Source organism: Chlorocebus sabaeus, chromosome 20 (genome assembly GCF_047675955.1).
Source record: "Chlorocebus sabaeus isolate Y175 chromosome 20, mChlSab1.0.hap1, whole genome shotgun sequence".
Lineage (NCBI taxonomy): Eukaryota > Metazoa > Chordata > Mammalia > Primates > Cercopithecidae > Chlorocebus > Chlorocebus sabaeus.
In genome coordinates, this window is record NC_132923.1 from 116,297,347 (window position 1) to 116,320,302 (window position 22,956).

Below are 22,956 nucleotides of genomic sequence, written 5' to 3' on the forward strand. Positions count from 1 at the left end.
GGAGGGTGCAGTGAGCCAAGATTGTGCCATTGCACTCCAACCTGGGCAACAAGAGTGAAACTCCATCTCAAAAAACAAACAAACAAACAAAAAGAAGCACTGAGAGGCTGGGTGTGGTGGCTCATGCCTGTAATCCCAACACTTTGGGAGGCCGGGGTGGGAAGATCACTTGAGTCCAGGAGTTTGAGAACAAGCTGGGCAACATAGTGAGACCCCTACTCTAGAAATTTTTTATTTATTTTTATTTTTGAGACAGAGTCTCACTCTATCACCCAGGCTGGAGAGCAGTGGCATGATCTTGGCTCACTGCGACCCCCACTTCCCGGGTTCAAGCAGTCTCATGCCTCTGCTTCCCCAGTAACTGAGATTACAGGCACGCCACCATGCTTGGCTAATTTTTGTACTTTTAGTAGAGACGGGGTTTCGCCATGTTGGCCAGGCTGGTCTTGAACCCTGGCCTCAAGCGATCTGCCTTGGTTTCCCAAAGTGTTGGGGTTACAGGCGTGAGCCACTGCACCTGCCCCACAAAATTTTTTTTTAAAATTAGCTGATGGTGGCATGCCCATAGTCCCAGCTATTTGGGAGGCTGAGGCAGGAGGATCACTTGAGCCTGGGAGTTTGAGGCTGGAATGAGCCATGATTATGCCATTGCACTCCAGCCTGGGGGACAGAGTGAGACCCTGTCTCAAAAACAAAACAAAACAAAAAAGCATTGAGAACAGTTTAGAAAGGTCTTCACTAGCAAGTAATTATCACAGTGTTGTACAATTGGATTCTCTTGGCTTATATGTTCTGTATTGTTTGAATAACAACAAAGGAATACCTAAAGCTGGGTTTCAAAATGATGATAAAATGCTGCCTGCCCTCTGGTCCCCCCTCCCCACCAGGAGTATGAAGAGCGCCTGGCCCGGCTGAAAGCTGACTATAAGGCTGAGCAGGAGTCTCGGGCCAGGCTGGAGGAAGACATCACTGCCATGCGCAACTCATATGATGTCAGGCTGTCTACACTGGAGGAGAACCTGCGGAAGGAGACAGGTGGGCACCCCTTGCCTCCCCAGGCTGTCTTGAGGGAAGATGGCCTCCTTTCTGCCTCACTGCAGTAACTGCATCACAGAGCATTTTCTACACCCCAGGCTCAGGTCTGTTTTATCCTCACAATGGTCCGGTAAGGTAGGTACCACAGTTATGCTCACTATATAGATGAGGAAACTGAGGCACAGAGAGGGTAAGTAAGTTGCCCATGGTCACACAGCTGGTAAAGGAGAGCCAAGATTTGAACCTAGGCAGTCTGGCCCCAAAGCCAGTGTTCTCACCCACAGCACTGCACTGGGATGGCTTAGCCGTGGGCTGGGCTCCAGCTCGAGGCTGACTGTGAGCTGTGAAGTACTACCCTTTCTGTAAAGGCAAGCCCCTGCCCCGAATTTCTGTGTTTTCCATTTTCCCCTCTTACTTTTGAGCCTCTCTGTTACCAAAGCAAACACATCCCGTAATAAGATTTAATCCGTAGCCACAAATTTTTACCTATCTGGAAGTTTTTGTCTTTTTAAAAAAAAAAAAAAATTGTTTTGAGATGGAGTCTTGCTCTATCGCCCCGGCTGGAGTGCAGTGGCATGATCTTGGCTCACTGCAACCTCTGCATCCCGAGTTTAAGCAATTCTCATGCCTCAGTCTCCTGAGTAGCTGGAATTACAGGTGCGCACTACCACACCCAGCTAATTTTTGTGTTTTCAGTAGAGATGGGGTTTCGTCATGTTGGCCAGGCTGGTCTCGAACTCCTGGGCCCAAGCAGTCCACCTGCCTTGGCCTCCCAAAGTGGGATTACAGGCGTGAGCCACTGCACTTGGCCTTTAGTTTTTGTCTTCTTTTTGCCACCCTAGGATGTTCCGCTGTACCAGTGTCAGTCAAACACGCATGCTGCCTGGAGGTTCAGACTTCCTAGCACTCATGAATAGTGTAGAATCCAGGCCTGGAATGATGATGATACTGATCGCACCGTCGGTACCATTTGTTGCACATTACCACGTGTCGGGTAATTTACCTGCTTTACCTGTACCTTCTTACTGAGCCTCTCTTTCCCCAGTCCAGCGAGGTAGGACTCCCTGAATCTTCCCCTAACCACGTGGAAACCAAGTCAGAGAGAGATCCAGGCCATTTAGCTGAGGAGTGGATCCCATATTTCAGCAAAGGGAAATATCAAGACCCGCTGACAGGGGTCTGGGACACAGCGATGAAGAAATGGGTGGGAGGTATGAGAGGCGCCGGGAACCCCCTGAGCCGGAGCACTAAGGGGTCCATGTGAATGCAGCCCTGTCTCCACTGCAAGGGAGACGCGCTCCTGGAGGAGACCCAGGGGAAGAGGAGGGAGCCGATTCTAGCATGTTCTGCCCTTTGGAGTGTTCCCTGCAGTCCAGATTGAATATGAGGCCTCCAGCTGCTCTTTGTCTGGCTCTGACATTCATCCACAGCATTCATTTAGCTCTCGCGGATCTAGCATATCCAGTGGACAAGAGCCCTGGGCCAGGCACTCCAGTGGGGGCTCCTAGGGCACCTGGGCATGAAATCTGCCAAACTCTCAGCCTTGGAAGGCAACAAGACCCCAGGAAGCCTGCCAGTGTGTGAAGAGTGGTCCCAAGGCAGGGCGTGCCGTGAGAGCCCAGCACTTAGTGGCCGTGGAGGTCAGAAAATGGAGAAATCACAGTGTTGGTCAGGGAAGGCTTCCTGGAAGAGGTGGAAGGCAGTAGGTTTGGGTTCTGATAAGAGCAGAGACGGGAAGGCAGGCAGGCTGTAGCTAGCCTCTGGAGGGCCTAGGAGGCTCTGACTCTCAAGCTGGTCTTTTAGAAACAGTGGGCTTGGGCCGAGTGTGGTGGCTCACACCTGTAATCCCAGCACTTTGGGAGGCTGAGGCGGGAGGATCACGAGGTCAGGAGATTGGACCATCCTGGCTTACACGGTGAAACCCCATCTCTACTAAAACTACAAAAAAATTAGCCAGGCGTGGTGGCGGGTGCCTGTAGTCCCAGCTACTGGGGAGGCTGAGGCAGGAGAATGGCGTGAACCTGGAAGGCAGAGCTTGCAGTGAGCCGAGATTGCCCCACTGCACTCCAGCCTGGGTGACAGAGCGAGACTCCGTCTCAAAAAAAAAAAAAAAAGGAAAAGAAACACTGGGCTTGGGGCCACCTTCTGCGGAAGGATCTCTCATTCTGACCCTTTAAAAACTGAAGGACGGCCGGGCGCGGTGGCTCAAGCCTGTAATCCCAGCACTTTGGGAGGCCGAGACAGGCGGATCACGAGTTCAGGAGAGCGAGACCATCCTGGCTAACACGGTGAAACCCCGTCTCTACTAAAAAATACAAAAAAAAACCCTAGCCGGGCGAGGTGGCGGGCACCTGTAGTCCCAGCTACTCGGGAGGCTGAGGCAGGAGAATGGCCTGAACCCGGGAGGCGGAGCTTGCAGTGAGCTGAGATCCGGCCACTGCACTCCAGCCTGGGCGACAGAGCGAGACTCCCTCTCAAAAACAAAACAAACCAAACAAACAAACAAAAAAACCTGAAGGAATTTCTCCATTTTGCAGAGGCTGTCTTGCAGGCGGAAGTCCTCTACAAGGCTGAGGTCATGTCCAGGGCCAAGTTTGCCACCAGCTCTGAGTACCCACCTGCTTTCCAGTATGAGACAGTGGTGAAACCCGAGGTCTTCTCCACGACTGACACTCTGCCCAGTGATGACGTCTCCAAGACTGAGGTTTCCTCCAGGTTCGCGGAGCTGCCCAATGTGGAACCCTCCAAGTCTGGGATTTCTCTGGGCTCCAGTGAGTCATCCTCACTCGAAGAAACCTCTGTGTCTGAGGCTTTCCCTGGGCCCGAGGAGCCCTCCAACGTGGAGGTCTCCATGCCCACTGTGGAGTCCAGGAGCAGATACTTCCTGGATGAGTGTGTCGGGCAGGAGGCCGCTGGGCACCAGCTGGGGGAACAGAACTACCTCCCGGAAGAGGAGCCGCAGGAGGTGCCCCTGCAGGGGTTACTAGGCCTGCCGGACCCGTTTGCCGAGGTGGAAGCCAAGCTGGCCAGACTCTCCTCCACCGTGGCCAGGACAGACGCATCCCAGGCAGACATCCCCAAGGTCCCCGTGCAGGTAGCTGCTGTCATGCCTGGTGCCATGCGAACACTGAGCAGGCAGAGCTTGCCCAGGGTCTGGAGCTCACTGTCCACACGCTGTTCACACACACGGCCTCTGCTGCTCAGGCCGTGGCTCCACTGTGTCCGCTGTGGCTCTGGCACTGGTGGCTGGTTCAGGGGCCCTGGTGTCCAGGGGTTGGGAAAGGAGAAGGTCTGTCTCATGCTCTGTCATTCAATAAGAAAGTTGGGGTCCAGGTGCAAGGTTATGCCAGGTGAGCACCTGTTCTGCAGATGGAGTGACAGCTGTACGGGGCGTTTGCCCAGTTGCCATGGTTACAGTGAGTGTCCAGGCCTGACGGAGCCTTGGGCAACCCTCACCGGCTCGTGAGCTCCGTAGTGAGCTGGGTGGGGGGTCTGTGGGAATCCAGCCACCTTTCAGTGACCGTGAGGCTTCTGGGACACTGCTCTTCCTCCGTCTGGCCCCCTGACCAACATCTTCTCCCTTTTCAACAACCCTCTTGTTTTAAAAAAATGTTCCTCTTGGCCAGGCACATTGGCTCACTCCTGTAATCCCAGAACTTTGGGAGACCAAGGTGGGTGGATCACCTGAGGCCAGGAGTTCAAGACCAGCCTGGCCAACATGGTGAAACCCCATTTCTACTAAAACTATAAAAATTAGCCAGGTGTGGTGGCGTGCACCTGTAATCCCAGCTACTCAGGAGGCTGAGGCAGGAGGATCATTTGAACCTGGGAGACGGAGATTGCAGTGAGTCAAGATTGCACCACTGTGCTCCAGCCTGGGTGACAGAGTGAGACTCCATCTCAAAGAAAAAAAGAGTCCTATTTTCTTCCTTTTTGTTCTCTGCTTTCCTTTCCTTTCCTGTGTGTGTGTGTGTTTGTGTGTGTGTGTCTGTGTGTGTGTATTTAGAGAGAGAGATCTCAGGTCTACCACTTCCTTGGTGTGTGACCTTTCTGGGCTCGGTTTCCTCATCTGTAAAACGAGGATGCTTCAGAGGAGTGGATACAGGCAACACTCCTGGTACACAGCAGGAGCCCACCACACGCCCTGACCCGCAGCCCTTGTCCCATTTCCTCTCTTCCCTGTTCTCTCCCTCATCTCTTCCCCCACTTTGTGCTCCTTCTCTCAGGAGGGACAGGCAGGGGAGGGTAGGGGGTGGTGGGAGGCCTTGGGGAGTTGGAGTGAGGCCAGAGGTAAGGGAGCAGAGGATGGTTCTGGCCCAAATCAGGCTTCTTCCTCCCCCATCCCCTCTCTCCTCCCAGGCCCCCGTGCTGACAGACCTGCTGGAGCCCGGGGATGCCAGACCTGAAGCTGAGGCGGCTGATGACTTCCCGCCCAGGCCTGTGAGTACCTCCCTGGGCCTCCGTGTTGGGGACGGGGTTCTCTTCAACTTCCTGGGAAACTCCAGCTTGTCTTCTCCCTCCCTGCGCCTCAGTTTCCTCATCCATGAGCTGAGAACAACAACCCCCGCCTTCCCCGGGCTTGTGGCCCATGGCCCGTGACCAGGCAGTATGCAGTGGGAGGAGCCATCATCTTCTTACGGAGTGAAAGAGGCCTGTTGTTCTAGATGGTGGCTCTCAAACCTTCCTCAGCCTTGGTGCACTTTGTGTAAAGCAGTTGAGGCCCAGTGTATGTAAAGGACAAGGGCTGCAGGTCGGGGCTGGTAGCCCCTAAGACACCATCAGGGAACCCAGTTTGAACACCCCAGGAGAGCGAGAGGAGGCTTTAAATCTCCCCACATTTATAGAGAAGAAGACAATCTAGACTCAAGGGTGGGCTGGGCACAGGGCCTGCAGCAGACTCTCAGCGGGGCGTAGATGGAGCGGCCGGGGCAGCCCTGGCTAGGAAGTGACTCTGAGATGGGACCCAGGCATGAAGGAGGGATGGGGGGAAGCAGCAAGCAGAGGGGACAGCAAGTGCCAAGGTCCTATGGCTAGAAAGACCTTGACTTTCTCAGCAATGGAAAAGGAGGCCCGGGTGGTGGGGGAGGCCGTGGAGGTAAAGAGCCGGCAGAGAGGAAAGTGGACTTTGCTGCTAACGTGACGGGAAGTCACGCGGGCCTCATCGGGAACGGGATGTGATCGGTTTCTATTTTAAGATGGCCCTGGCTGCCTGTGGAGACTGGATTGTGGGAGGTGAGAGAGGAAGCTGGGAGCTTTCCTCACAGCGTGGGGGTGTCAGTGGGAATAGCGGCAGTAAGAACTCAACAGGGCGTGTTTTTGTGTCACTGGTGTCCCTGAGCTGGAGGTGATCTGTCGGGGCTGCAGCAGGCGGAATGGCCCGGTCGGGGACTGAGCCGCCTGGGAGACATCGGGCGTGGGGGAGGGGGTGGCCTTCCCACCTCCACCTGGGTTTCTCTTCACACTCAGGAGGTAGATCTGGCCTCCGAAGTGGCCTTGGAGGTGGTGCCGACGGCAGAGCCTGGCGTGTGGTTGGAGACTGAGGCCCCAGTGTCCGTGGTGGCTCAGCCTCAGTCCCTGCCAGCCACAGCCAGTGTGAGGAGGGAGAATGTGGGCATGGAGGTGGCGGTGCTGACCGATGACCCGCTGCCCGTCGTGGACCAGCAGCAGGTGCTGGCCCGGTAAGCAGCAGAGCATGGGGCCGGCGGGACCCCACGGTGGGGTGGGAAGGGGCTGCGTTCCAGGATGGAGGCGGGGGTGCCATAGCTTCCTCCCAGCTCTCCCTTCTAACATGGCAGGGTGACCCTGATTCGTCTCCAGGCATGGTGGGGACTGGGCGGGCAGGGCTCTGCTCTGGAAGCTACACAGGCTGCCACCAGCATCCCTTGTCAGGCCTGCTGGCCTTCAGGTTTCAGGAATCCCAGGGCAGAGTATCACAGGCTTTTCTCCCATCCCAGTCAAGCCCCCAGCCCCCTGGCCTCCAGTGCCCTCCCTGATGTGATACCCACTCACCCACAGGACAAGCCATCCCCAGGCACTCTGAGACCGCCTGGGGAGCTGGCCTTTCCTCACGTGCCGTGTGGCTTTGTTAGGTTGCTTAACTTTTCTGAGCCTCGGTTCTCACTTGTGTTAATGATGTCAGCCCAACCTCCATGCCACAGTCATCCAGGTGTTCAATGGGGGAGAGCCAGTCCCAGAGGCCACAGTTCAAACACTAACTGAATGACTCCTGAGTGCTGGGCACAGGACGCAAGGATGAGCAAGCTGCTGCCCCAGTCCCAAGGGCCCACAGGCCAGGGCGGGGGACAGGCAAAGCCAAGAGGGTCCTGTTCTCTAGCGGTTCCCAGCCTGCCTCCTCCACTAGCTCTGCCACCTTGGGCCAACTTGAAACCTCTCTGTGCCTTCGCTGCCTATCTTCAGAATGGGCGATATCAATAGTCTCAGTGTGAGAAGCTTGTGGTGAGGGTCAAAACGAGGCATTGCCTGCAACGTGGCAGCCCCGCACTGGGCACGCAGTAAACACTTGGCACGTGTCCTGGCTATTTTCACAGTGTGCTGTGGAGGGAAGGCTGAGGGGGGGTGCGCTTCACAGAAGGGGAGGCACCTGAATAAGGTTTGCTGCAGGGGTGGCATCCTAGAGAAAGGGCACAGCACTTGCAAAGGTGGGACCTGGCCTGGGCGTTTGGAGACGTGCAAGCAATGAGTGAAAGCTGGAGTGAACCGGGGAGGGGTGCAGGGGGGCCGGAGGGAGGACCCTGTGTACCCTCCTTGGGTGCTTGGCTCGACCCACAGCAGGATTTGTTTTTTCTTTTTCTTTCTTTTTTTTTTTTTTTGAGACGGAGCCTTGCTCTGTCGCCCAGGCTGACTGGAGTGCAGTGGCGTGATCTCAGCTCACTGCAACCTCTGCCTCCTGGGTTCAAGCCATTCTCATGCCTCAGTCTCCCAAGTAGCTGGGATTACAGGTGTGCACCACCACGCCTGGCTAATTTTTATATCGTTAGTAGAAATGGGGTTTAACCATGTTGGCTAGGCTGGTCTCAAACTCCTGACCTCAAGTAATTCGCCTGCCTAGGCCTCCCAAAGTGCTGGGATTACAGGCGTGAGCCACCGCACCCAGCCTCGAAGCAGGATTTTAAACAGAGCAGTGACATGGACGTGGTTCCCTTTTGCACCGGCTGCCATGGAGCCTGAAGTGGTTAGAGCCTGGCTGCTCGGGTTGCAAAGTTCCATTTTTTTCCTGAGCATGATCCTCTCCTCCTTTTGTGAATCCTTATCAAGCCTCTGGGCTACTCACTCCCTTTGGAAAGAGGCAGGGTTTGAAAAATGTTTGTGTTGCTTCATTAGACAGTGGGAGGTGGCAATTCCCGTAAACTTTTCTCTATAGTTATTTAAAATTTGTATCTTTTTTTTTTTTTTGGCATTGTTGCATTTTTATTGATTTTTAAAAATTTATTTTATTTTATTTTATTTTTTGGTAGAGATAGAGTCTCTCCATGTTGCCCAGGCTGGTCTCAAGCCCCCGGGCTCAAGCAGTCTATCTGCCTCAGCCTCCCCAAGTGTTGGGATTATAGGCGTGAGCCACTGCACCCGGCCTAAAATTTGTACGTTTAAAGGACAAAACTCTAACCATTTTTGAGCATTTTGGATATAATAGTCTTAATGTATTGTGGATATAATAGGATATATATAATTTAGATATAATAGCACAATGTATTGTGCGTGTCCCTCCCTGATTAAATATTGTGCATTGAGTGCATTGAACATTTTTCACAACCCAGGGTTCTTCTCATCATGCCAGTGGCCTCAGACACAGAACGCACCTGCTCAGCTGCAGGGAGCACCAGCGTGGGAAGTCCGCGGGTCAGGGGTGGGTTAGCTGAGCCCACAGGAAGATTCCCGCCCTGACCCACCACTGTGGTCGAGTGCACAGGCACGGAGTTGGGCAGGAGTCCTGGTTGTGACCCTGAGCAAGCATAGTCCTGTCGCCGAGCCTCGGTTTCCCTCCCTGTGAAGTGGGGTCGTTGGAAGGATTTGGTGGGCTCACGCATAGCCTGGAGCCTGCCGGATGGCACGTGCTCGGTGATGAGCAGATATTTTCTTGTTTGCTTTTTCCTCTGCGCTGGCAGTCTGCAGCTGTTGGAGCAGCAGGTGGTGGGTGGAGAGCAGGCCAAGAACAAGGACCTGAAGGAGAAGCACAAGCGGCGTAAGCGCTACGCAGACGAGCGCAGGAAGCAGCTGGTGGCTGCCCTGCAGAACTCGGATGAGGACAGCGGGGACTGGGTGCTGCTCAATGTCTATGACTCCATCCAGGAGGAAGTTCGGGCCAAGAACAAGCTGCTGGAGAAGATGCAGAGGAAGGTGAGGCCCAGGTGCAGCCCCCCATGCCCAGCTGTCCAGAGATGGGTGAGACCCCCATCCAGGCATCCCTACACCTTGTGGGAAGCCAGGCAGCCCTTTACTCTTTACACAGCAGGCATGCATGCATTTATTATTTATTTTCAGAGACAGGGTCTCTCTGTGTCACCCAGGCTGGAGTGCAGTGGTACAGTCAGCTCACTGCAGCCTCCACCTCCCAGAATCGAGCCATCTTCCCTGTCTCAGTCTCCCGAGTAGCTGAGACTACAGGTGTGCACCACCACACCTGGCTACTTTATGAAATTTTTTGGACAGGCAGGGTCTCACCATATTGCCCAGGCTGGAAAGCACTTATTAAGTGCCTGCAGTGTGGCACACCCTGTTCTGATGCTGGCAGGCAGAGCAGTCACGGGGACAGATGTGTCCCTGTCACTGTGGAGCTTGTCTCCCAGTGTGTGTGTTGTGTGTGTGCATGCATGCGGATATGTTGTGTGTGTGTACATGCATGTGTGTATGTGTTGTGTGTGTGCGCGTGTGGGTGTGTGTGTGTAAGAAATAACACAGCAGAGAAATAAGCAAGAGAATATCGAGGAGTGGTCAGTACTGTGAAGAGAATACCAGAGCGAGACAACTCCGTTTTTATGTTTTCATTTTTGTAGATGATTAAGTGCACACATTACAAATGCACAACTTGATTCATTTCTATAAAGTGCTTTCCACAAAGCATGCTCATGAAACAAGCACCCAGACTGGGAACCTCAGAAGGACCTGGGCTAACACAGGTCAGGGACAGGGACGTTCTCCTGGAGGTAGAGACTTCTGGGAGAACTGAGAGAGAGAGAACCAGCCCTGGGTGGCGTGGGGAGGAGCACTGGGATGGAGCCTGAAGCAGGAGAGAGGTCAGCATGTTCTAGGAGCAGAGAGTGGGCAGATGCAGCTGGAGAAAGGGAGTGAGGCCGGAGTCAGGGAGTGCGATTCTGCCCGCGGTGAGGGTTACATGCGCTGCCTTTGGAGCTTTCTCTGTGCTGTCTGGGTTTCCTGATCCTCATGATGGCTCCTTGGCCACCTTCAGGGTCCTCCCCACCCCTCCCCGCCCCCACCACCGTCCTGGCAGCCAAAGGATCTTGCCGAGCATAAAAATTTTTGCCTCTTTGGGCTGGGCGCGGTGGCTCTCACCTGTAATCCCAGCACTTTGGGAGGCTGAGACGGGCGGATCACCAGAGGTCAGGAGTTCAAGACCAACCTGGCCAACATGGTGAAATGCTGTCTCTACTAAAAAAAAATACAAAAATTAGTCCGGCCTGGTAGCTGTAATCCCAGCTACTCAGGAGGCTGAGGCAGGAGAATCACTCGACTCTGGGAGGTAGAGATTGCAGTGAGCTGACATCACGCCACAGCACTCCAGCCTGGGTGACAGAGTGACACTCCGTCTCAAAAACAAAACAACAAAACAAAACCTTTTTGCCTTTTTAACCTCCTTAGTTTTTTATTTTCTTGGCTTTTTTTTTTTTTTTTTTTTGAGACAGAGTCTCACTCCGTCGCCCAGGCTGGAGTGCAGTGGCGTGATCTCGGTTCACTGCAAGCTCCGCCTCCTGAGTTCATGCCATTCTCCTGCCTCAGCCTCCTGAGTAGCTGGCACTACAGGCACCCGCCACCATGCCTGGCTAATTTTTTGTATTTTTAGTAGAGACGGGGTTTCACCATGTTAGCCAGGGTGGTTTCTATCTCCTGACCTCGTGATCTGTCCGCCTCGGCCTCCCAAAGTGCTGGGATTACAGGTGTGAGCCACCGTGCCTGGCCCTTCTTGGCTATTTTTATGTCTTTTCTTAATGCTCCTTGTTATATTTCCAGTTGAATTCATTCTCACGTAGGTATCTTGAATTAGGTCTACATTTCTAATATTTTTTCCTTTCTTTTCATTAATGTCCTATTTCATATCTTCTTGATTTTTTTGCCCCTTTCTAAGTTTTTCGATTTTGGATTAGAAATGTTCATACCTGTGACTGCCTGTTTAAGAACATTTTATTCACATGTATTCTAATTGGGGTTATTTTTTAGTTTTTAGTTTTAAGAGTCTCACTCTGTCACCCAGGCTGAAGTGCAGTGGCACGAGCATAGCTCACTATAACCTTGAACCCTTGGGCTCAAACAACCCTCCCGCTTCAGCCTCCCAAACTGCTGGGGTAGGTGTGAGCCACTGCATCCGGCCTTGTGTTACATTTTTAATCTGCTGGCTAGGTTCTGTGAGCTTGTGCTTTCAGGGAGAATTTTCTTCACTGAAATGTTTTGATTTTTATTTTCTGTTTCTTCTAGTAGCTTTGGTTAGACACATCTGTTCTTCCCTTCTTTTCTGTTTACTCTGTGATGTCTTGTTTTTCTGGACTATCAATAACAGCTGAAGGCAGAGATGAAGGTTGGGGTGGCGTCTTAGGTTTCTTCATTCAATAGCACACTCTTCTCTTTGTGTAGTGAAGTGTGGTTTTAAATAGAACTCTAGGCCGAGCACGGTGGCTCATGCCTGTAATCCTAGCACTTTGGGAGGCTGAGGTGGGCGAATTGCTTGAGCCTGGGAGGTGGAGGTTGCAGTGAGTGGAGATCGTGACATTGCACTCCAGCCTGGTCAGCAGCATGGAACCCTGTCTCAAATTCATCAATCAAACAAATTAAACAAATCTCTGATTTGTTTCCTATTACTGTGTTAACAAATTACTATACATTTATTTACTTAATATACACAAACATACCATCTCACAGTTCTGTAGGTCAAAGTCTGGGTACAGTGGGGCTGGCTTCTCTGCTTAGAATTCCACGAGGCTGAAATCAAGGTGTTAGTGGGGCTGGACTTCCTTCAGGAGGTTCTAGGGGAAGAATCCTTGTCCGCGCTCATTTCAGGTGTTGGCAGAATTTAGTTCGATGAGGTGGTTTACGGCACTGAAGTCTTCATCTTTTTGCTGACTGTTGGCCACTCTTGGCTTCTAGACACTGCCTGCACTCCAGGGCTCCTGGACCCCTGCAAAGACAGCCAGGGTGGGGAGCAGTCCCTCTCACGCATGGAATCTCTCTGACTCCACTCCTGCCTCATCTTTCAGAAACATCTTTTCTACCACATCGCTCCTGCCTGCCTCTTTGCCTTCCTCTATTGCTTTTATTTTTATTTTTCATTTTATTTTGAGATAGGGTCTCGCTGTGTTGCCCAGGCTGGAGTGCAGTGGCACAATCATATCTCACTGCAGCCTTGACCTCCTGGGCTCAAGAAATCCTCCTGCCTCAGCCTCCTGAGTAGCTGGGACTACAGGTACGCACCACCATGCCTGGTTAATTTTTTTATTATTATTATTTTTTGTAGAGAAGGGGTCTTGCTATGTTACCTAGGCTGGTCTCAAACTCCTGGGGGTCTTGCTATGTTACCCTGGCTGTCTCAGGCTCAAACGATTCTCTTGCCTCAGTCTCCCAAGTAGCTGGGACCACAGGCGCGTGTCACTGCACCCAGCTAATTGTTTTGTAGAGAAGGGGTTTTGCCATGTTGCCCAGGCTGGTCTCGAACTCCTAAGCTCAAATGATCTGCCCGCCTCAGCCTCCCAAATTGCCGGGATTACAGGCATCAGCCACCGGACCCGGCTGCAAAGTCTTTTTTTTTTGCCAAGGAAGATACCATATTCACAGGCACAAAAATAGGGGGCAAAAATCTTGGGGTGAAAGGAAAGCTTTTTTTTTGGTGGTTTTTGTCTTTTGTGGTTTTCTCTTGTTTCTGCAGGACTTTCAGTTTCCATATCAAGGGTGCTTCCCACTTCTAAACGCAGCACCTTCTGGAGACTAACTCCTCTGATCCTGCGCACATACTGGTCTCTTCCATCAGTTTCTCATTTTCAGGTTTCAGATCTGTTTTTAGGATTTTCTTCCTCCTTGTGGAGGGACTGCACCCTGCCTTCCATCACCTCATTCCTCCTCGCCCCATGCTGTCCTGGGTGCTCTCTGCTTACCTCCCCATGGGGTGGCTCAGGGGCTGTCTGCTGGACTTGAGGGTTTATCTCTGTACTTCCATGTAATTCAAAGCTTCCAGTGTTCTCTGTCTTCAGGTCAGGCTGTAGGCTGGTTAAGGGTGGTTTTATTTTTCTCTCCTGGTTCTTCTGTATGTTTCTTTGGAGGTCTTATGGGAGAGATTCAGACTTAGATGGATCTTTTCATCCTAAGGCACCTAGAGAGCTGTTTTTTGTTTGTTTGTTTGTTTGTTTTATAAGGAAATATGTATGTATGTGTACACACTGACATTGTTTGGCTGTGTCCCCACCCAAACCTCATCTTGATTTATAGCTCCCATAATTCTCACGTGTTGTGGGAGGGACCCAGTGGGAGATAATTGAATCATGGAGTCCGTTTCCCATGATTCAATTATGATTCATGCTTTTGTGGTAGTGAATGAGTCTCATGAGATCTGATGGTTTTAAAAGGGGAAACCCCTTTCACTTGGTTCTGATTTTCCTTTTGCCTGCCACCATGTAAGACGTGCCTTTCACCTTCCACCGTGATTTTGAGGCTGCCCCAGGCATGTGGAACTGTGAGTGCATTAAACTTCTTTTTCTTTATAAATTACCCAGTGTTGGGTATGTCTTTATGAGCTTTGTGAAAACGGACCAATACAAACACACAAGCACTCAGGCTTCTAGACACTGCCTGCACTCCTGGGCTCCTGGACCCCTGCAAAGACAGCCAGGGTGGGGAGCAGTCCCTCTCACGCATGGAATCTCTCTGACTCCACTCCTGCCTCATCTTTCAGAAACATCTTTTCTACCACATCGCTCCTGCCTGCCTCTCTGCCTTCCTCTGTTGCTTTTATTTTTATTTTTCATTTTATTTTGAGATAGGGTCTCGCTGTGTTGCCCAGAATGGAGTGCAGTGGCACAATCATAGCTCACTGCAACTCTTTCTTAGATAAAAGTAGCTCTGGTGCATGCTTTCTTCTACCTAGCTTTCCTCACGTAACAACGTATAATATCCTGAAGGCCACAGCAGTATGGAAAGATACTCCTCATTCTTTTTTGTTTTTGAGATGGAATCTCGCTCTGTTGCCCAAGCTGGAGTGCAGTGGCCCAATCTCAGCTCACTGCAATCTCCGCCTCCTGGGTTCAAGAGATTCTCCCACCTCAGCCTCCCGAGTAGCTGGGACTACAGGTGTGCACCACCCATGCCCGGCTAATTTTTCTATTTTTTAGTAGAGATGAGGTTTCACCATGTTGGCCAGACTGGTCTTGAACTCCTGATCTCAGGTGATCCACCCACCTCAGCCTCCTACCTCAGCCTCCCAAACAGCTGGGATTACGGGTGCCCACCACTACACCTGGCTAATTTTTTTGTATTTTTAGTGGAGATGGCATTTCACCATGTTGGCTAGGCTGGTTTGAAACTCCTGACCTCAAATGATCCACCCGCCTCAGCCTTCCAAAGTGCTGGGATTACAGGTGTGAGCCACCGTGCCCAACCTCAAACATCCCTCTTTACTAATAAAACTGTACCTGCTCTTTGAGGAAACAGACTGTGTACCAGGGAGTCTTGGGGCTCCGGGAGAGGGTGGTTATGGCTGGGGCTGGCAGTCACCTGTGCTTAGGAGGGACCAGGGGGACCAGTCTGGCAGACTTGAGCAGGAGACCAAAAGAATCTGGAACCCTTGATCAAATCAAGGTGGGTCTTACTCTTAGGTCCAGTTTTTGTCACACCGTAACACAGGGCTGTAGCAGTGGGAGAGTGAGGATTGTCAATTGGAGAGTTTGTGCTTGTTGTCCTCCTTAGAGATGTCACTTGTGCCGTTCTCTGAGATCCTTTAGAACTGTGGTGTTGGATGTGGGCCCTTCTAAAAGGCCCTTGAATGAAATGTACACTGAGGGATAGTGACTGAGGGCTGGCTGTTGGAGTTGCTGATCAACTTTTCCCCTGCATTTTGCAGGGCTGGGGGTACACATTAGGTGCTCATTTAAATGCCAGGTGGAGAGGCAGCAGGGTGGTTGGATAGACGGAAGGATTGGTGGGTGTGAGAGAAGGTGGATGGATGGATAGAGGGAAGGATGGCTGGATGGATGGTGGGGATGAGAATGGATGGCTGATCAGGCCAGTGAACAGACGATGTGTGGCTGCTGGCCGGACAGTGAGTGGACAGGGTGGTTAGATGGAACGGGAGGTATCTTTCCCTGCTCACTGCTTGTCATCCTTTGCTTTCAGCTTCGGGCAGCAGAGGTGGAGATCAAAGATCTGCAGTCTGAGTTTCAGCTGGAGAAGATCGATTACTTGGCCACCATCCGCCGGCAGGAGCGTGACTCCATGCTCTTGCAGCAACTCCTGGAGCAGGTGCAGCCCCTGATTCGCAGGGACTGTAACTACAGCAACCTGGAGAAGATTCGGCGTGAGTCCTGCTGGGATGAAGATAATGGCTTCTGGAAGATCCCACAGCCTGTCATCACAAAAACCAGCCTCCCAGTAGGTCAGGAGCTTGGCTGGCCCTTGCCCTCCCCTCCCTCCTTCACGGTTCACCATCCTGCAGACTGGCAGGGAGCGTGGGCCTGTCCTTGCAGGCTGTGGGTGTAGCAGACACGTAGGCCTAGGTATCTGATGCATCAGCACTCTGAGAAAGTGGTGTGTTCTGGAGGCAGACAGATGTGGGTTGGAATTCTGGCAGCACCATTGCCTGTGTGCCCTTTTTGGGACTTGATGTCCTCATCTGTGAAATGGGGATGAATAACAGCACCTTTCTTAAACTTGCTGTAAGGCTTGAACTGTGTTAACAGGCCAAGTATGGTGGCTCACGCCTGTAATCCCAGCACTTTGGGAGGCTGAGGCTGGCAGATCCCTTGAGTCCAGGAGTTCGAGATCAGCCTGGCCCACGTGGTGAAACCCTGTCTCTAAAAAAAAATACAAAAATTAGCCAGGTGTGGCAGCATGTACCTGTAGTCCCGCCTACTTGGGGGGCTGAGGCGAGAGGATTGCTTGAGCCCGGGAATTCAAGGCTGCAGTGAGCCAAGATTGTGCCACTGCATTCCAGCCTGAGTGACAACGTGAGACCCTGTCTCAAAACAAACAAACCCCCCTCCAAAAAAACCCAGAAATGTGTTAATACACATAAAACGCTTAGAGCAGTGCCTGGCACATAGTGAGTGCTTGCTACATGTTATCCTAATCAGCATTGCCACTGGTTCATCCTTACAACAGCCCTAAGAAGAACAGGTCTTCTACCCCTTTCACATAGGAGCACACAATCTCAGATGGTCTAAAGTCACAGTCACAGCAGTGAGTGGGAGGACCATGGATCGAAACCCACAGTTCAGAGTTTCAGGCCTGGTTCAGCTTCCGCTCTTGCTGCTGACCTCACGTGTGACCTTCCGAAGATCACTGTCCCTCTCTGGGCTTCTTTACAAAGAAGGGGTTGGATGAGATGACCTTGAAGGCCTCCTCACCTCTGATGAGTCTCAGAGTAAAGCCAGGCATGCTGTGGCTCTTTCTCCAGCCAGGGACCTGACTCTGCGCATTTGGGGAGCCCACAGTGCCCTCCAGGAGTCCTCCCTCTTGCTCAGAGTGTTCATCCAGGTCCGACATCTCTGATATTTATAGACGGCATTGACACCATCCCTGCTGAGACCCCAGCCCGCTCCCTTTCCCACATGCTCTTGGATGCAGCAGCCTTCCTGTCTGTCCCCACCCTCGCCTGCTATCTTGCCTGGAAGCCCCTTGGCTGCTATCTTGCCTGGAAGCAGATGAGGGTCTTCTCTGGTGTCTGAGCCCCTCCTGCTGTCTGTTTCTTAAAATTATCCCTTGGCTTGGGCTGGGAAGTGTCCTCCCCTGTTTAAGCCTGAGCCAGGCCTGACCCCCACCTCCACCTGTGCCCTCCTCTGGGCCTTGCACCAGGCAGCAGTGACTTCAGCTTTTGTTTTCTCATAGCAGTTTCAACTGGGCCACAGAACAAACCAGCCCGCAAAACCTCTGCAGCAGACAACGGCGAGCCGAACATGGTGAGGGCTCCCTCCCGGTGGGGAGAAGGAGTGGGGTGTCGGGGGCTGGGAGGGCTTTGCCCCCAGTGCTGTGGGTCAGCGTTACTGCAGAGAGCTGGTCTTCTACTTTCCTCCTGCCTAAGGATTAAAGAAGGGGCCAAGGCTGGATCCTTTTCATGTCCCTCCATTGGCACCTAGACCCTCAACCCCCTCTGGCCCTCATTCAAAGGCACTCGCGGTCATAAATACCAAGGGAAAGTAGATGGTTCCTGGTGGCCCATCTTGCCGGTGAAGGACAGAGGCTTCAGCCTCAAACTCAGAGGACAAGCAGCACATTCTGGTTTCCTGCCGGTAATCCTCAGACCAAAAGGGTCCTCAGAGGGTTCATGAAGCAGTAATTGGGATTCCTAAGTCACTTTATTTTCACCTCTCTCGTATTCTGTCTTTTTTTTTTTCTTTTTCTAAGCTCAGTGGCAAGACCTATCTCCTATATTTTGCAGTGCAACAGAAATGCATGTTCTTAAAGCATGGGTGGTTTTTTTTTTTTTGAGATGGAGTCTCACTTTGTCACCAGGCTGGAGTGCAGTGGTGCGATCTCGGCTCACTGCAACCTCTGCCTCCCAAGTTCAAGCGTTTCTCCTGCCTCAGCCTCAGCTGGGATGACAGGCACGTGCCACCATGCCCAACTAATTTTTGTATTTTTAGTAGAGACAGGGTTTCACCATGTTGGCCAGGATAGTCTTGATCTCTTGACCTTGTGATCCGCCCGCCTCGGCCTCCCAGAGTTCTGGGATTACAGATGTGAGCCACCATGCCTGGCCTCTTTATTATTATTATTATTATTATTATTTTACTATTAGTATTTTGAGACAGAGTCTCACTCTGTCACCCAGGCTGGAGTGCAGTGGCGCGATCTCGGCTCACGCAAGCTCTGCCTCCCGGGTTCACACCATTCTCCTGCCTCAGCCTCCCAAGTAGCTGGGACTACAGGTGCCCGCCACCACGCCCGGCTAATTTTTTGTATTTTTAGTAGAGATGGGGTTTCACTGTGTTAGCCAGGATGGTCTCAATCTCCTGACCTCGTGATCCACCCACCTCGGCCTCCCAAAGTGCTGGGATTATAGGCGTGAGCCACCGTGCCTGGCCAAGCAGGGTGTTTTCAATGAAACTCTTCAAGTTTGTTAACTTAGCTGGGAGCTACTGTTCCCAGCAGCCACCAGAGGCCCAGACAGAAGGGCACCAGCGGGGAGTCCACCGGTCCCTGGGGGTGGCCTGGTCAGCAGGCACAGCTTCCACGACACAACTCCATGAACAATGATATGAAAGTTGTTATTATTTATAGATCCTCAGGCTAGGCAGGGCCACCAGAGAGGGACCCAGGCAGCTGGACCCCCTGTTGGTGTCCTTGTGTCTGGGCCTCTGGCAGCTGCTGGGGACAGTAACTACCAGCTAAGTTAACAGAAAAACTCAAAGAGTTGTCAACAAACTTTTTGACAGGGGTTTGACAGGGGTCAAAAAGTTTGTTGATAAGCGGTCAACAAACTTTTTCTGTAAAGGACCCGATCATAAATATCTTGGGCTTTGTGAACCATGTGGTCTCTGTCACAACCACTCAACTCTGCCACTGTAGCACAAAAACAGCCACAGGTAATACACAAATGAATGGTGTTCCAATAAAACTTTATTTACAAAAATAGTCTGCAGGCCAGATTCTGCCTTAAGCCATTACAAATATTTCAGAAAACCCACATAGAATATACCTTTACAGTTATGATAAGATCGCTAATGAATTCCAACCAAACCTCTCTGGCTGAGCAACTCAGGCTGCAAGGGGCCACTCATGGTGGTCTAGAGCTTGATTGGCAGTTTCATAAAAAGGAAATTTGCTGCCAGGAAAAAAGACATTCTTAATCTGGGACCACAGAGGTTATGTCAGAATGCTTTCAGTTCCAAGTGACAGATACCAAGGCAAAACAACCGTAAGAAAAATAGGGAATTTTTTAGTTCATGTAAGTGGACCAGTTTCAGGCATGGCTGGATCTAGGGGCTGAAACAGTCAGGATCTGTGTCTGTCTTCACCTTTTTTTTTTTTTTTCTTTTGAGACAGAGTTTCACTCTTGTTGCCCAGGCTGGAGTGCAGTGGTGTGATCTCAGCTCACCGCAACCTCTGCCTCCAGGTTCAAGCGATTCTCCTGCCTCAGCCTCCAGAGTAGTTGGGATTACAGGCATGCACCACAACGTCCAGCTAATTTTTTTGTATTTTTAGTAGAGACAGGGTTTCTCCATGTTGGTCAGGCTGGTCTTGAACTCCCGACCTCAGATGATCTGCCCGCCTTGGCCTCCCAAAGTGTTGGGATCACAGCGTGAGCCACCGCTCCTGGCCTGCGTCTTCACCTCTTGTTCCTGCTTCCGTTGGTATGCTGGCTGCAGGCTTTCTCCACATGGCTGGAAGGATAGCTGCTGGCCATTGGTGATCCAAAAGGGAGAGAGGCCTGGTCTGTTAAAGCAACTGTCCCCAGTCTTTTTGGCACCAGAGACCAGATTCGTAGAAGACAATTTTTCCACAGATCAGGACAGGGTGGGGGTTGGATAGTTTCGGGATGATTCAAGTGCATTACATTTAATGTGGACTTCATTTCTATTAGTATTAGATTGTAATATATAATGAAATAATTATATAACTCACCATAATGTAGAATCAGTGGGAGCCGTGAGCACATTTTCCTGCAACTAGACGGTCCCATCTAGGGGTGACGGGAGACAGTGACGGGTCATCAGGCATTAGATTCTCATAAGGAGCGAGCAACCTAGATCCCTCACATGCGCAGTTCACAATAGGGTTTGCACTCCTATGAGAATCTAATGCCACCGCTGATCTGACAGGAGGTGGAGCTCAGGCAATAATTCAAGCGATGGGAGCAGCTGTAAATATAGATGAAGCTTCACTTGCTCACCTGCCGCTCACTTCCTGCTGTGCAGCCCACGGACTGGTACCAGTCCATGGCCTGGGGGTTGGAGGCCCTTGTCTTAAAGCATCCTTAAACTACAGCTCAGGGAGAGATTCTGATTGGCTCTGCCTGGGTCATGGGCCTACTCTTGGACCAATTACTGTGTTTAGGAAGATGTGGTTCTGTGATTGGTGCAGTCTGGGTCACATGTCCAGCTGTGTAGCAAAGGGGTGGGAGTCAGATGTAGTATAGGGCTCTATGAATGCTCACCCCACTGGGACCATCAAGTGGAAGAAGGACAATTCCCTGAAAAGGGAGATTTAGACTGAAGAAAACAAGTCCATAATAGTGGTGAAAAATAATAGCTCTTGGTGATAAAAACGCTAGGATTCCAGTTCTAATGGTCACAAATGTACCTGTGAGCTGAGGATAGCATCGCATTGCCTATTCTATGAACATGTCGTGATAGATTTGGGGTTTGTGTATCACCCTGGCCCCTGTTGGAGCCGGCAGGACACCCTGTTTTGAGCTTTGTAAGACAGAATAAGGCACTTCCCATCTCAAGGAAGGGGAGGCCGGGTGCAGGCTTGGCTGGAGACTCGGACTTCCTGCCTGGGATCCCACCCACGAGTCCAGGGCCTACGGTGTAGGGTACACTAGAGTGGGCAGTGCCTGCTCCAGCCCTGTGATAACTTGGGGGAGGCTGGGGACTGCCGCAGGATGCCAGAGGCTGCGGAGCCCTGTGCCAGGGGCACAAACAAGGGGGCGTGACCACGGGCATCTGCATCTCAGCAGGAGGAGGACCGCTATAGGCTTATGCTCAGCAGAAGCAACAGTGAAAACATCGCCAGCAACTACTTCCGGTCTAAGCGGGCCAGCCAGATCCTCTGCACTGACGCCAGGAAGAGCCTCAGTGAGTGTCCCTCCCCTGTTCCCACCGTCTCCACACAACTGGGAGAGGCATGAAGGGGATAGTTTTGAAGTCAGACAGACCTGGGTTCAAAAACTCCTTTCCCTCTCGGAGCCTCAGTTTCCTTAGCTACAAAATGTGGGGGGTAACACCAACTTCTCAGGATTAGGTGAGAGGAGGTAAGGAAATGGCCCAGCCCGGGGGCTGGTGCTCAATACAGAGTCTCCTCTTTGCTCCATCCTTGTCTCCCCTGGCCCCCGTAGGCACTCAGCACATGGCTCAGGGGCCCGGCTGGGGATGCATGGGTTCAGGTCTCACTAGTTACACACCAGCTTCCTGGCGAGTTACGCGCCAGCATTGTGACTTCCTCCAAATGTGAATTGACTTCACTTGTCAAGGGCCACAAATGCAAAATACGCTTTTAAGAATTAAGCATCACTTCATTTATCTGCTTTTAAAACTGAAAGCAAAGCCCGCAGAGCTTCCAATAAAATAGCAATAAAGAGCAAATCTTGGCCAGGTGTGGTGGCTCACGCCTGTAATCCCAGCACGTTGGCAGGCTGAGGTGGGTAGATCACTTGAGGCCAGGAGTTCGAGACAAGCCTGGCCAACATGGTGAAACCCCGTCTCTACTAAAAATACAAAAATTAGCCAGGCGGTAGTGGCGCGTGCCTGTAATCCCAGCTACTTGGGAGGCTGAGGCAGGAGAATCATTTGAGCTTGGGAGGTGGGGGTTGCGGTGATTCGAGATTGTACCACTGCATTCCAGTCTGGACGACAGAGTGAAACCCTGTCTCAAAAAAAAAAAAAAAAAAAAAAAAAAAAAAAAAAAAAATTAGCTGGGTGTGGTGATGTATGCCTGTAATTCCCGCTACTCAGGAGGCTGAGGCATGAGAATTGCTTGAACCTGAGAGGTGGAGGTTGCAGTGAGCTGAGACCGTGTGAGCTGAGACTGTGCCAATGCACTCCAGCCTGGGTGACAGAGTGAGACTTTGTCTTTAAAAAAAAAAAAAAAAAAAAAAAAAAAAAGCAAATTTTAGTTCTATATATTGAGGTTATTTAAGAGACAGAACGGGTAGAGTTGAGGAATAAGGTGGTGGGGGGTGGGTGGGGAAATAGGATTAATTGAGTGCCTGGCATTGTGCCTATGTTGCAGATGAGGAAACTAAGGCTCAGAGATGAAGCAGCTTCTCTAAGGTTATAGGAAGCAGTGGAGCTGGGCTTTGAACCCAGGCTTGACTGGCTTGAGATCCCAGGCTGCCTCAGTCTGAGGCTTTAAAACCCCAACTCCAGGCCGGGCTCGGTGGCTCAAGCCTGTAATCCCAGCACTTTGGGAGGCCGAGACGGGCGGATCACGAGGTCAAGAGATCGAGACCATCCTGGATAATACGGTGAAACCCCGTCTCTACTAAAAAATACAAAAAAAACCTAGCCGGGCAAGGTGGCGGGCGCCTGTAGTCCCAGCTACTTGGGAGGCTGAGGCAGGAGAATGGCGTAAGCCCGGGAGGCGGAGCTTGCAGTGAGCTGAGATCCGGCCACCGCACTCCAGCCTGGGCTACAGAGCGAGACTCCGTCTCAAAAAAAAAAAAAAAAAAAAAAAAAAAAAAAAATAAATAAATAAAACCCCAACTCCCCAGCCCAGCCTCTTTAGATGCAGACATAGTTGCTGGGTCTGAGACCTCAGCCAGAGCAGCCTTGCAGAGCCTGGGGTCCCAGCTGCAGGGCCAGGGCCTCTGGCTGG

The 22,956-nt window shown here is 51.7% G+C and overlaps 1 protein-coding gene across 10 annotated transcripts in view; it reads left to right on the forward strand.

Annotated features, from left to right (window-relative positions):
- Window positions 1–22,956, forward strand: part of KIF17 (kinesin family member 17) — a 49,277-nt gene that overhangs the window by 25,459 nt on the left and 862 nt on the right. For 2 of the 10 annotated variants that reach the window (XM_007980190.3, XM_073007745.1), the window contains 8 exons: window positions 888–1,035; window positions 3,573–4,129; window positions 5,395–5,475; window positions 6,502–6,713; window positions 9,159–9,390; window positions 15,598–15,852; window positions 17,308–17,378; window positions 21,098–21,218. In XM_007980190.3, the coding sequence (XP_007978381.3) occupies window positions 888–1,035; window positions 3,573–4,129; window positions 5,395–5,475; window positions 6,502–6,713; window positions 9,159–9,390; window positions 15,598–15,852; window positions 17,308–17,378; window positions 21,098–21,218 (1,677 nt within the window). Of the gene's footprint in view, window positions 1–887; window positions 1,036–3,572; window positions 4,130–5,394; window positions 5,476–6,501; window positions 6,714–9,158; window positions 9,391–15,597; window positions 15,857–17,307; window positions 17,379–21,097; window positions 21,219–22,956 lie in introns of those variants that run through there. The other 8 variants (XM_007980197.3, XM_007980198.3, XM_073007743.1 and 5 more) reach the window with 8 other exon arrangements.